This window comes from Excalfactoria chinensis, chromosome 3, assembly GCF_039878825.1.
Source record: "Excalfactoria chinensis isolate bCotChi1 chromosome 3, bCotChi1.hap2, whole genome shotgun sequence".
NCBI classification, from domain to species: domain Eukaryota; kingdom Metazoa; phylum Chordata; class Aves; order Galliformes; family Phasianidae; genus Excalfactoria; species Excalfactoria chinensis.
In genome coordinates this window covers 104,920,520-104,934,355 of record NC_092827.1, presented here as the reverse complement: position 1 = coordinate 104,934,355, position 13,836 = coordinate 104,920,520, and the positions used below count along the sequence as shown (strand labels likewise).

The following is a 13,836-nucleotide window of genomic DNA, read 5'->3' as shown; positions in this document are numbered from 1 at the left end:
GTGTATTGGCGAGAAGGGCTACTTCTGGAATTAAGCGTTAGTCTGAAAGAAAGCTGATGGGAGCAGTGTGAGGAAAACATAGCAATGCTCTGTTCTGAAAAGCTTTCCTCTTAAAGCTTTCCAAAGAGTTGGGTTAATTCCTTTTCCCTTCTGAGTATCGAGTTATCCAAAGCCAAATTTACCATATTTATGGCATTATACAAAATGTTGATGTCCTTGAACAATTTTTGCTGCAAGAGGGGGAAAAAAAATCATTTTTTAATTACACTATTTTCACAATAAGTGCTAGCGCTAGAAATGTGTGACTCTGTAATCAGGTCTTTTCTGTATTACCAGCAAGGTTCATTTTTATCTTACTCATTTTTCCATTTGGTCCAGCTCTGTTTTCTGTTGACAGTTTACTCAGGCAGAAAATTTCTGACCATTCAAAAGAAGTTGGGAAACAATGGGTGAGGGAAGGCAATCGGGGTATCAGGAGATGTGTTTTGACATTAACCCCTTGGCTCCTGCCACAGTCTAGCTGACAGCAAGACAGATGGAGCAGGAGCAGCTTTCCTTATTGAACTTTACGCATCATCATGTAGTCCTTCGCTTAGAAAAATGATTATTTCCATGATCTGTTCCTGGATACTGTTGGGAGCCTGGTGGGCACTAGAAGAGGAATAGCTCCATTGGGTTTTTCTACACATTACATATTCTAGGGGAGAAATAACTTTTTAGGATCTACAGATGAACTAATGTTCTGAATCCCCCATTTCTGTGGGCAAGGACAGCAACCGTGAGATAGTAGTGCATAGTTACTGTGAATAAATGGTGATTAAGTGGTAGCAGGCAGAAAGGTTTATGTGAAGTTCATTCTGGTTGCAAAGAAGTCTTGATTTTGGATCACATTTGTTTGTCTTACTTAGGATAACTATTTGACAAATAATTGCTGGTGGATCTGAGGAGAAATCTGTTCCATTATGGATGCACACTAAATACATTTTTGCAAATTTTTAGTGCTACTCAGTCAAGCTTCTGAATGCATCATTGCACCTGAAAAGGACATTCTGGATAGGCAAAGGGCAGCAAGCTGTTCAGATAAACCTGACTGTTTGCATACAGAAATGCGTTTTGTATTCAGAAATACGGATACCTGCAGGCATATAATATTGCGCATGGAGATGAGACTGATTTAGTGCTGTGAATCCTGGTAGTGTTAACTGCCTTAAATTACTCAAATTCAGGGAGATGCTGCATATACTTTGTTATATATATACTAGTCATTAATTCTTGCCTAAACTTACCTATTTTGGCAAAAATTCTGATGACACCAGCAGGAAGAAGAAGATGTAATATAATATTTGTGTAATGCCTTTTGGATCATTGGTATGCACTGCTGATTTTCTGATTATGAAGAAAACTTGATGTTTGGAAAGACAGGTTTTCCACTCAGGTTTGTCCTAAGGCCCAGGCTGCCTGACTCAGCCCAGCCATGTGGCAGTGCCACAGAAACGGCTGAGAGATGAATGGCAAGTGGGATGTCCTGGCAGCAGGATGGGTGGCATGAGACAAGAGAGGGAGATCAGAGAAGGAAGACAAGAAAAATACACTAAAGCTTTAGGAAGTGCCAAAAGGCGTAATTAGCACAGGGACAAAAAGGCATGGGAAAGGAGAGTGTTGACAGACACAGCGGCAGCTCAGCATGCAGCACAGGTCCTCCAATGCTGCATAAATACCCATTTTCACTTTGCCTAGCTGTCCAGGTCAGTCGCATGGTTTGTGCACTTGACAGTCCATCACTGCGATGTTTGGTAGACATGCAAACAAAATTAGCCTGAGCCCAGTGCTACTGCTTTTCATCCAAACGTTATTTAGTTCATCGGCATGAGACAGTGCTGAATCACCAACAGGATCCTTAATGTAATGTCTGCAGAGAAGGTGAGGCTTTCATGGGAGAGATCCCTAAGTGCTAGGTTCAAGCATGGATCATAAGAACTGTTTCATCCACTAGGATGCATTAATAGCAAGTAGCCTCAGAGAAAGAGATTTTGGCACAAGAAGTCATTGAACCACAAAAGACCCAAGTCTGCACAATGCATTCACTATGTTGTTATCCCTTCCTGTAGACATGTGCTGTGTCCTGCTGCCAGAGACAGGCCAGCAGGCTGTTGGTCCAGGGCAACTCCACTTTTTGCTGCAGTCCCTAGGAAAGGCTGCAAGCACTGGGAAGTGGCCAGGAAAGGCTTCCTACTGCTGTAACCTGCCATTAGTTGCAGGAGTCGTAAGAGCACACAATCCCGTAACTATGAGTGATAGGACTTGGACTGCTCTTCTGCCAAAATGCAACACAACAGATGGAAAAAATTTCCAAAGCCTAGAAGAAAGACATGTGAGAACAACTCTTTTCTTCCACTTGTAAAAGCGAATTTAAGTTCCCACAGTTTCCAACCTCAAATACAATACCATCAGCAAAACTCAGATATTCTGTTTGTGGACAACAGATAGTATTGTTGTGATTGGCAATATTGGAAAGAATAAAAGAGATGCAAGTTCCTAGCTTAGAGATTCTGCAGGCATTGGGCAGATGAAACAGTGGAGTGGGAAAACAGCACTATGCTAGAAAATACATGGAAAAAAAGCAGTACAGAAAACCCAGATTAACCACCCTCCCCAACATATGGCTCAATGTCTGAGTGACTTCAGTTCATAGAAGTTTTACTAATTTATTTTACAGTGCAGCAAAGTCTACAAGGTGGTTACATCTTGTCTGCAGATCTTAAGGATTGGAAAGGTAAAATTAAGCGCAGCATTCTTGCTGCACTGGATGAAGGTGGAGGTAAATAATATTTAGGGCTTTTTACTCAAGTTGTTGTGGCCAAAGAAAATCGCCGTGTACAAGCTATTAGTGCTCCCTTTTCCAGAAAGAAAAGTAGCCTATCAACCTCCAGCCTTCAGGCTGAGCTCAAAAAAGTTTCCAAAGCAGTCAGCATTCAAGGCTCCTGTGCAAGCCCTCCAGTTCTGATCATCACAAGATTGCAGTTTTGCAGCATTGCTCACACCATTGCTCCAGAGATCATCTGCTAGATGTTAGTTCATGCTGAACAACTACTGCAGTGTTGAACAGCTGCAGGCTCCATGGCTTTCAGGAAGTTACAAATAACACATTCATTCGTCTCTTCCTGCACTGAGAACCCACCCGCATAGTCTTACACTTCCTAATTTAATTTGCCTCTGGATGTAACTTCCTCTAAATTTAGATACAGTCTTAGTCTGTCTCTTACCTCTCGGTGTGTTCTGCTTGCATTACTCCATAGCTGCTGCAGTGCAGGAGGGAGACTGCCATGGGAGTGAGAACCATGGCAGGCTGTGCCTGCAGCTGTTATGTGCCCATCTGGTATGGAGACCTTCAACGGTATCTCTAAGCACAGTGTTACAAACAGATCTTCCCAACTAAGACTTTCGGAAAAGAAAATTGGGGTTAATGTTCAACCAGGTTTTGTTTCCTTTCACCTTTGTTCATTTCACTGACTTCCAGTTGCGAAGTTAAGATGTTCTAAGCACAAAATTAGTTTACCGTGAAGTGAATAATCTGAAAGGTGAAATGGTGAGTCTTTTCATTTAGCATACCAAGTGAAACATCACAATTAAATTAAGCAATAGGCTGCCACAAAGACTGACTATAAACTATGAAAGTCAGGAATCGTAAGGAGTAGTGAAGCTTTTAGACTGCCAGGATTGAAAAGCTGACAGAAAATCAAGGTGCTGAGGGTCACAGTGTTAAGAAAGCATTTCCATAGGAGAGCAGGCAAAGGCCATAGCAGGGTGTGTGGTTTTCCTTCATGTGCTCTTCCCGGTGTGTTCACAGCAATTCCCAAATAGCACAGTACAGTTGGTGTCTGCCTATTGCTTTGAGCGGCATAAACCGTGCTTTTTGAAAGCTAATGTTCAACACACCAGCTCTACTCTACAGTGTGGAATATACTTATTGTATGACTCATGCAACAGCTGATTTTTATACTAAAAATCTTTAATATTCTAGAACTGTATTGCCATTGAGAGTGTAGTATGGAAGGTGATTGTAGAATCGTAAAATAGCTTGGGTTGGAAGGGACATTAGAGATTCATCTAGTTCCAAACCACTGCCTTGGGCAGGGTTACCAACTGCTGTATCAGCCACAGGACCCCGTCCCATCCAGCCTGACCTGGTCAGACAGACAGCTCATTCTGGTAAGAAAGGCATAGTGGTTCTCTGTGGGCTCTCCTGAGCACACAGCCAGTTGGCATTTTGGGTCTGGGTGTAGGGAAGCAGTGTAAGCGTTGCTTTTTACTTGACAGAAAGCCTCTTAGATACTATTCAAAGAAGGCACTATTTCTAATGATGTCAATTGATTTTAGAATTTGTGACAGAAATGCTAAAATCAAAGTGAGTGTAACGTCACTGAAAGAGATTTCATGCCACATGATAGCCCTGAGGTGCTGCTTGTAGAAAGTGTGAGTATTGTTCTCTGAAACAGAATGATTATAGGAGAGATATGAAATGAAAATCCCTAGGCAATAAGAGGCACAGTTCTGAATCACCAGGAAGATCTCTTACAGCACCTCTGGCCTGCCTGCATGCTGCAAGCTTGACATCGATCTGGCTAATGAAGACCTGCCTCACCTCCCACCACAGGGAAAAGCCCTGCATCCCGACCCTGTCCTGCCCCAGGCTGCATACTGGAGAGTTTCTGCAGGCATTGCTCCTTGTGGCAGCCCAAAGCACTGGGGAGAGGCTCAGCCCACCCTCCGGACGGCACTCTGTGGCTGGTTCTTTCTAACATGCTAGGCAATGGGCTGGAGATGCACTGGCAGCGGACTAACACCTTGCGGAGAACAACCAAGAATGTGGATTACAAACACAGATTCACTAAGGTTGGAAAAGACCTTCAAAATCATCGAATCCAACTAGCAGGCTGATTTAGCTTGATAAACCTAGCCTAACGTCTGAGCTTACTCCTGCCCTTTCAGTACAGGCATAACCAAAAAGAAGAATGATCTTTTAAAGTGAGCTGACAAAAGGGATTCAGACTGAAGGATCCTCCATAGAACTGTAAAACACAAGAGAACCAATGGGAAAGAAAGTTTAAAATAGAGGTGGAAATGATGAGGACCAGGAAATCATAGACTCATAGAATCATTTGAGTTGGAAGGGATCCTTAGAGGCCATCTGGCTCAGCCCCCTGCACTGAACAGGGACTCTTACAGCTCCATCAGTGCTCAGTGCTCCATCCAGCCTGAGTTTGAGAGTCTCCAGTTTTGTGGCATCCACCACCACTCTGGGCAAAGAAGAAGATCAAAAAGTGAACAGATAATCACACTCATAACTCACATAATTATAGGAAGCTTTTGCTGGTCGTCCCCAGTCTGCGGTAGACATGGCTAATGGCCAGCACTGTCTTCAGCAACCTGCTCTTATGGCGGAGGAGAGGGATCCTGTGCACACACACAGACATCAGTATCCTGGTGGGATATCTTTCTTTCCTCCCTTTGTTACAAAAAATAAATAAATAAATAAAAAAGTTTTCTGTCAGTGTTGTGGAAGATATGAAGAGTTATATGCTTAAGATGTCCCAGCCTGGGAAATATGTATTTGCACTCTGATGCTGGGAACAGGCATTGCGGAAAAAGCATGTGAAGTGAGTAAAATGTCGGGAAACAGCTTCAACAGTTTGGGTTTTCCAGCTGTTAGTTTCACATAGCACTATGCAATTTTGGAGCTGCATGAACACAAGCATAGAGTGATAAATGCAGGCTGTACTTTAGAGAGGGGTGAATGTTTTGGAAGACTGGGTAGTTTTCAGAGATGCCTCTCATTAAGACAACCATAAAAAATCAAGAGAAGTTGCCAAAGCAAACAAACGCCTACGCAGTCAATCAAGTCCCTGCCGTTATTGGCCATTGCTTGTAGATGCAAAATGTACCCAAATAACCCCTTAAAAATAATTTGTGATTGTGGTATCATAGTGCAGACTTACTTAAGGATAGGGTAGATAGAATGTATATTTTAAAAGTGATTTTTGCCTTTTCTGTCTTGTAGGTGTATCATATCACCGTGGTTTTTAAAGATTCGATACCTATTGTGAAAGCCTGCATTTAGCAATGTCGGTGTTGTCTGAATAAAATTGGATAAATTTTTTCCTAAATTAATGATAAAAGTAGAGTGAATAGATGTTCCTGGGCTCTCTGGCCTATCAGCATCAGCACTTTGTGGCCTTTGCAGCTGTATGAGTGTCAATGAGCCCTATGGAAGCAGGTTAATTTGGGGCAGCTGTATGAATTTGCGTGGAACTGCCCTGGGTTTTTCCATGTTCTCCCGAAACCCCGGATTTTTTCAGAACAGATGGGACAGGGGGACTTCACGAGTACCGGAGAAGTTGCCTGTGACTCCCCTGCCTGCCTTGTTCTGTACCAGCTCCTGCACACTGATGCCTGCTGATACCCTCAACAGTTGTCTTAAATAAGAGTGAAAAACTGGAAAATTCCAAACATGCAGGTTGTTAATAGTTGGAAGTGCCCAGTTTCCCCCCCTGCCCTTCCTGCTTGTCCTGGGCTGGCACCCTTTCTAGCATCAGAAGGGAAATTGAAAATCCCTTTGCAACAAATTCAGCTTCTAAATTATTTTGGTGAAGTGCGAGGTTATGTGGTTGCTATATGGAGTCCTTCTATGATGGAAGCAACCTTGAGTGCTTTTACCAAACTATTTGTCATAATATCACTGGGTCTCTTATATGCATGTATGTTAGGCATAGATGTCTGTAAGTTACATTTGAAATGTTAACTCTTATATTTCTGTGTTTGAAGTTCTTTCTCAGGAAACAGTCCTACAGTGTATTTATGCACAGTTTAATGATATTGTCTATAACCTTTCTTAGCCCGATTTCTATTTAGGAATTTGTATTCGCCCTTCAAAGCCAAATGTGCTTGAGAAAGTGTAACTGCTGAACAAAGAAGGATCTATCCTTGTTAGAGCTGGAGAGCAGAAAGTTCTGAGGTCCTCTGGCTCACCACCAGCACACTGTGTGTAGCGCAGATGGTTAAATAGTGCTGCAAGGCCATGGGCTGATAATTCTGTTCTGTGATGGTCTGTTTGTCCACCACCTCTTTGATGTGAAAGCAGTGTAGCAAGTACTCAATAATTTACATACTGTACAATACAACCAAATATAAATGATGCATTATTCTTCCATTTAGCCCCATTTGAATTGATGGATTACAAAATCTTACATTTATCATTTATCAACGTGATTATTTATAACTTCTGCTGAGTTTACAAAGCAATGCATCAATCAAGAAGCTGAGTTGCTCTTTCCTGATTTGTAATGGGTATTTTAATGATCAGAACCTGATTCTTGCATTGGTTATTTATTTAATTTTGTCAGCACTCAGCTTGAAAAGGGTGGCCAGAAGATATAAAGATAGAAGGCCGAGGCTAAGCCTCAGAAAGGAGACACCCCCCCCCCTTTTTTTTTTCCTTGTTTTGTGCTATTGACTTTTACTATTTTAAGTTATTTTAAAAATAGATGTATCATGGAATCATAAAATGGCTTAGATTGGAAGGGACTTTAAAGTCCATCCAGTTCCAACCCCTGCCATGGGCTGGCTGCCCCCCACCAGTTCAGGCTGCCCAGGGCCCATCCAACCCGGCCTTGGGCACCTGCAGGGATGGGGCACCCACAGCTCTCCAGGCAGCAGTGCCAGGGCCTTGTCTCCTAGGTCCGAAGAAGGGAATGCAATGCTGATCATTTCAGTAATGCTTTCCCTCCTGTGATTCCACACAGACTCCTCAGGTACCCAAATTACTTTTCTGGCTTGCACCATGGCTCAGGTCAGCCTTTCCCTGCTCTGTCTGTGTCGCTCCTTGGCTGTTGCTTGTCCTGAGGGAGGCTCAGGGAGGAAGCCCAGAGCCCTCAAGTCTCCCATACTTAAACCTGTGATCCCAATTCATTCTTTGCAGTGAAGCAAGTGCTGCTGATGGTAAGACTGATGCTAGTAAAGCAAAGAAAATCAGGGTGCTGATTATGCTAAAAAGTTCTTGAGTTGGAATGACTGGAAATTATATGAAATTATGTCATAGAATAGGTCCTTTTTTGGTCACTGATAGCTACCACGCTTAATCACTGTGCAGACTGGTGGGGTTTAGACTCACCAAGTGGATTTGGTGTTAAAAATTGTGCTAGCAGTCAGGAGCATAACCACAAAGCGTATTGCGGGAGGTGTGTGCAATGTGCTGCTCAGTGGGTTTTCCCCTATCTGCTATCCCTATTAACAATTGCTCCGCCAAGAGAAAGGAAGATTGAACATAAAAAGCTGAAGGTCGTCCATACAGTTGTCTCAATAGCAATCTGTGTGACTTTACCGCTGTTGAGGAAAAGTAATTACCCTTTGGCTTTTGGTGACCCCAACTAACCTTTACTGAAGGACCAGAGAAAATAAAGGCTGACCAACAGCCTGCCCTTGCTGCCCTGTGGTTAACCCACACGGGGAATGAAGAACACTCCCAACAATAGGATGTGAAAATGTTGCCATGGAAATAGCATTGGAAGGAGAAACAAAAATCTATTACAATTAATAGTGTTTTATTAGGTGACTCCCATAGAACTGTTTAATCCATGGAAGTTGCTCTATCTCAAGATCTGGGGTCAGAAAATTTCAGGAGGAATAGGAGAAGGAGGCAGAGCATGCCTCTTTAAAAATTCAAGGGCTGTTGACACAGCTAGGATGGTTTGCATGAGATAAAGGGGTCCGGGTTGTGGTGCATGCTGGAAGCATGGGAGGTGATGGCAAAGAATAGATGCAATTACTGTAATTGCAAATGATAACCACTGGCTATCCCCCTGGTCGGGAAGAGTATGGACACACAAGCATTTTGGTTTTGTTGTGTGATGAATAGCAAGGGTCATTTCACTTTTCTTTCTTTCTTTCTTTTTTTTTTTTTTCCCACAATACCAAGGCCTTGCCTAGAGAACATCAGGTTATTTGCAGGGCGTGTGTTGCTTTTGTGCATCTGACGCCTTCAAATTGGGTCCTGCAATGCTTTCGTTTTCGTTTTTCCCCCCCTCCTCTTCAGGCTGACACCTTGCAACACACCTCATCAAGTTTCTGTTACATTCCCTTCATGGTCTATTTTGTTGTGTTTTAGGCTGAGCTCTGTGCTGTTTGTACCCCCAGCCACTGATCTTCACACAGAGCTGAGACTGCTGCACATTTTTGGCAGAACTGCTGAAAACTCAGCGGTTCTCTGACCACATAAAGACAAATCGTTGGGAACACAGAATCTACTTCTTCTTGGCCTACAATATTCCAGTTCTAGTGCGTGATAAAGCATTTCAGTTACAGAAATTCTCTGACGTTTTGTTACTCGCGGGACAAATTACAATAGGATAATTAATTTCACTAAATTTTTAATAAAAGAGTTTCAAACGTGTTCCTAGCTGCACACACCTAAACCACTTTGAATTATCCTCTGGCTTTTAAGAGAAACGAGAAATTCTAGCAGGTCTTAGCCATTAACACACAACGGTGTGTTTTCTGATATTGAAATGGAGTTCCAAATAACAGATCCGTTACAGCACACGTCTTAGGAATGCCGCACAAAGTTCCACACCGGGTTCCTCCTTTTTGGTCTTGTTCCCCGAGTACAAATGCTTGAAATGCTGGGAGGATGTCAACCAAAATACAGAATTGGTGTTCCTGATAACCTCACTGGTTGTGTGTGTGTGTGTGTGTGTGTGTGTGTGTGTGTGTGTGTGTGTGTGCAGGACTCTGCCCTCACGGCGGATTCCTCGTTCTAAAAGCTGGAAGCACAGTAGGGAAATGAGTTGCCCTAAGCATGATACTGAAATCTTTTCCTTCTCTTAAAATGGCAGTAAGATTTTTTTCTTCCTCTGGTTCTTTTGTATCAGCTTCTAGTAATTGAGCTGTGGATTTTCACCATGAGAGTTCTTCAACTTATGAATGTTTTCAAATGTTGATTTGCAAAGAGAGCACAGTGTGCCGGAAAGAAAGAAGCTTATTTCTGCATGAAAAAGACTTTCCTATGCAACATCAAAATCATTTTCCATATTGCAAATACAATCATTACCTTAACCTTTCCCTAATTATAACAGCAGTGTTCAGTTTTTAAGGTTTGTTGCCATTGCAGACTCTTGAGCACAGAGTGCACTGTATCTCAACGCACCCTGCCCTTTGCTTCTGACATGGAAGCTTGTCTGTTGCTTTAAAATGAAGTGCGTTGCCAATAAGCTCTTATGAACGCATAAGCACTTCAAATGATTTTAGTCAGATTTCTTTCATTGCCTAACTTTGTATTTCAGCTTATCAAACCAGTGCAGGTCTGGGATCAAGGCAAGGTGCTTTCACTAATTTTCAACAACAGTTTCCTTGTTGCTGGCTGCAAGGCATTGTTTGCTCCGAGGACTCACCTGCTCCTGATGCTGGGGGGCTGTCACTTGTTCCGCTGACTGTTCCACTATCTCCATTGGGTTTGTGCCCAGGTTTTCATGTTAACCCCTCTCTGTTTCCAGATGCTCTGGGTCCGTGGCAGTCTGGCTGAAGCTCAGAACAAAATTCAAGGGAGTCCAGCATTGCACGAGGAGTTTCTGCTGCTGTGTTAATTGAAAGAGAGAGAAGGCAGAGGACTTACACCATGTTACTCATAGGTAAGCGTTTTGATAGCTTGCTCTGTACTCAGTACTTTGAGGAGTTCGAGAAATCCCTTTAAACTGTGCACATCTTATTATTTGTACATTAGAAGTTGTTAAGGTGTCTTTACCTTCACTTGTGGATTGTTTTCTGTCATGCTTTAACTGGTACATAGGCTACACCTTTCTCTGTTTCACCCTGACATCATTCCCAGGCCTTTGTATTTGTCAAAGGTTTGCATTCCAATTTGGGGACTGATAAAGACAGAGGACTCGGGGATCCAAGAACCTTTAGTTCTTACTCAGTGTTTGCTGCAAAAATAATGTTCTGACCGACTCATTAACGAGCTAGATGGACTTACTCTGCTTTGTAATGTGTTTCATACTTTCATGCTCTAAAAGATGCTGTTGTCTGTCATTGTCAAATCAATTGGAAATTAAATACAAATTCAATTTACAGGTCATTATTTTATTGCATCGCTGTTGTTTTGATAGGAGCATACACGTGTATGTTAAGCACAGTGTAACTTATACAAAAGAGTTAGCTAGGAAATATCAGAGCCAAACACTCAGAACTGTTTTTCATTCAAGTTCAAATTCTGGCCACGTGCAATGAAATTCTTTTAAAACCTAAAATCTATTTTTACTTAAATTAAATTTGTTCCTACGTTTGTTGATTTTTTAATCATAGTACATAAAAAGGCAGGCTGGAAGCTAATGATTAATCTTGCCACCATATTGTTGTAGATATGTTGTGGAAAGTCAGAAATGAAATTATTCCTGTGTTATCAGTTCATGGACGTGTACAAAATGCAGGGCTTTCAAATGTATCGCAGTTCTTAAAGCTTTAATTAATCCAACATTGCTGTGCTGGTGTGTTTAAATAGTGGCCTCCTATTGTTCTGTAGCGTTATCTAAAAACATGATGCCTCTTAAAAGGAAGCCTGCCAATACTGAGGTTTAAATGCCATATATATGTTATAGGAAGGAACTGGTTTGGCCATTAACGGTAATTGCGGCAGAAATATTAATCACATCAAGAATACTTCAGGCAAACTACAATGCTGAGAGTACTGAATGAACATCTGATTCTCCAAAATGTAAATACAGTCTGAGCAGCCAAGGCATTGCAGAAAACAGTATATCTTAGCAATTTTCTAACACTGCAGAGCAAGAATTGTTTATAAAATAGCAGGACATTTCTAAGCACTTTGCAGTCACCTACGAGATATTCATTAACAATACGGCAACAAAGCATAGAACAGAGTTTGGATAAGTGTTTATTGGTATCCCACGTTATACAAACAGGTAAGTAAATTTTTATCACAAGAGTTTTGTTTATAAATAACAGCAGCATTAGATATCCTAAAAGTTATCATAGCCATTAAATACCTTATAGCGCTGTATCCCTGGTAATCCAATTTACAAAACTATATTCTCAGCAGGAACTCCTGGGGTATACAGTAGTTCTCTTCAGTGAGCCCTTCCTGCTTTTTCTTGTCATGAAGCAGTGATGGTAGGTTTTTATCCTGTTGATAATTTGGTTCTCTTTAAACTATTGCTTGTTGACCCACTGGAGTGGTCTTTATGAGGGTGGAGGTAGCTGGAAGACTGATGGACTGCAGACCGTATATCTTATCTTTCTTCCTTTTTTACTGTACCTTAACATTCAACATAGCATCGTTATTCTGAGGCAGAAAGAGAAAAGCTGGTCCATCATATATTCCACACATCGCTAGTCTTTCCTCCATGCCCTGCAGTGCAGGAGAGGGGGGATTATTGCTGCAGGAAAAAAAAAATCTGGCCATAGTGTAGGAATAATCACTGCAGTCCAGCTCACCCCCACACCTCTTTCTCTCTCTCCTTCTCTCTCTCTCCCTCTGTTTGAGGCCCCAGCTGATTCAGTCTGCATCCATCCATACATAAATCATTGCCCTTATTCTATTGGTTACATGGTACATGGCAAGTATTGATTTTTTCCGTTCCCTCATTGCTGGAGAACCCATGGTTTTTGTGAGACTGAAAATGCAAAATTTTTTGCCGGAGATCTTGTCAAGGTACAAAAATGACAAGCGAGGAGGGTGCTATTTTAAGGCTTCTGTGACTTAAAAATCTTTACCTTCTCTGTTCCACTCGAGGAGTGCCTGCATCCCCCAAAGTCGTTCTTGTTTAATCACCACAGCTCTAGGCAGGCTTAGTGGCTGAGCAGCGGCAGAATAAGCAAATAGAAGCAGGGCCTGGCCACTTGGAGGATGGCACTGCTTAATTAGCAGAAGTTTAATTATCCTCTGAAGCACTGGATAAAGAAGCAGTAAGGAAATGGTGGTATTTCAAGGAAAGCATTGAATCCTAGGTGTAAGATGATAGTACGCTGTAGGGAAAGGTGCATTTGATTCCTTTCTGCTCAAGAGAGCGGTGTGTTTAATTCAGTGAGCTCTTTGCAGCACGCTGAAACCTTTTTGCTAACCCCTTTTCAGTCTGAATGCTGCACCGAGTTACTTTTTCTCAGCATGCAAAGCTTCCTGAAAATGTATCATGGAGATGGCACCTCATTGCCTCAAAGAAGTGATTTTGGGGAACAAGGAAGTCTGACTATGAGGCACATTGTCAGGCGTTCTACTTCAGTAACTGACAGTTCCCTGGTAGAAGCGCCTGCCCTTAATGACAGCCTGATCCTAAGCACACTGGAGTCAACAGGGATGCTTTCACTGACACTATCTATAGGTGCAGGCTTGGCGGCTTGGCTTGGCTTTACACTGAAGACAGTGTTTTCCTCTTTTGAGGAAACCACCACTCCTCCTGCTTTGGAAGAAGTGAAGTGGGTTAGGATGGGTGATTTCTAGGTGGGTATAGAATATTGTTGTATTTCACCTGATTGCATCGTTTGACGCTTTTAAACATGATCTAAGCAACAGAATGTAAATTTTCTTTAATACTGCTAATGCAAAATCCCCCTTGCTCAAAATGCCTGTCCCCTGCCAACTCTGATGGCTGTAGCTTGCTTTTTTTTCAAGTCATCATGCCCAATTTCTGCCGATTGCACATCCAAAGCAGCTGATATTTTCTATCTGTTTGCATGCTAAATAAATACCTTAAACAAAATACAGCTTTAGAGTATGTAGCATTAGGCTTGGCTGGGGCCATCCCTCTCCTGGAGCATGTTTGTTTGTTTGTT

The 13,836-nt window shown here is 42.2% G+C and overlaps 1 protein-coding gene across 1 annotated transcript in view; it reads left to right on the top strand.

Annotated features, from left to right (window-relative positions):
- LOC140249951 (uncharacterized) overlaps positions 1-13,836 on the top strand; it is an 83,423-nt gene that overhangs the window by 47,778 nt on the left and 21,809 nt on the right. The window contains exon 4 of the mRNA XM_072332228.1: positions 10,545-10,679. Coding sequence (XP_072188329.1) covers positions 10,545-10,638 — 94 coding nt within the window. The 3' untranslated portion in view covers positions 10,639-10,679. The remainder of the gene's footprint in view (positions 1-10,544; positions 10,680-13,836) is intronic.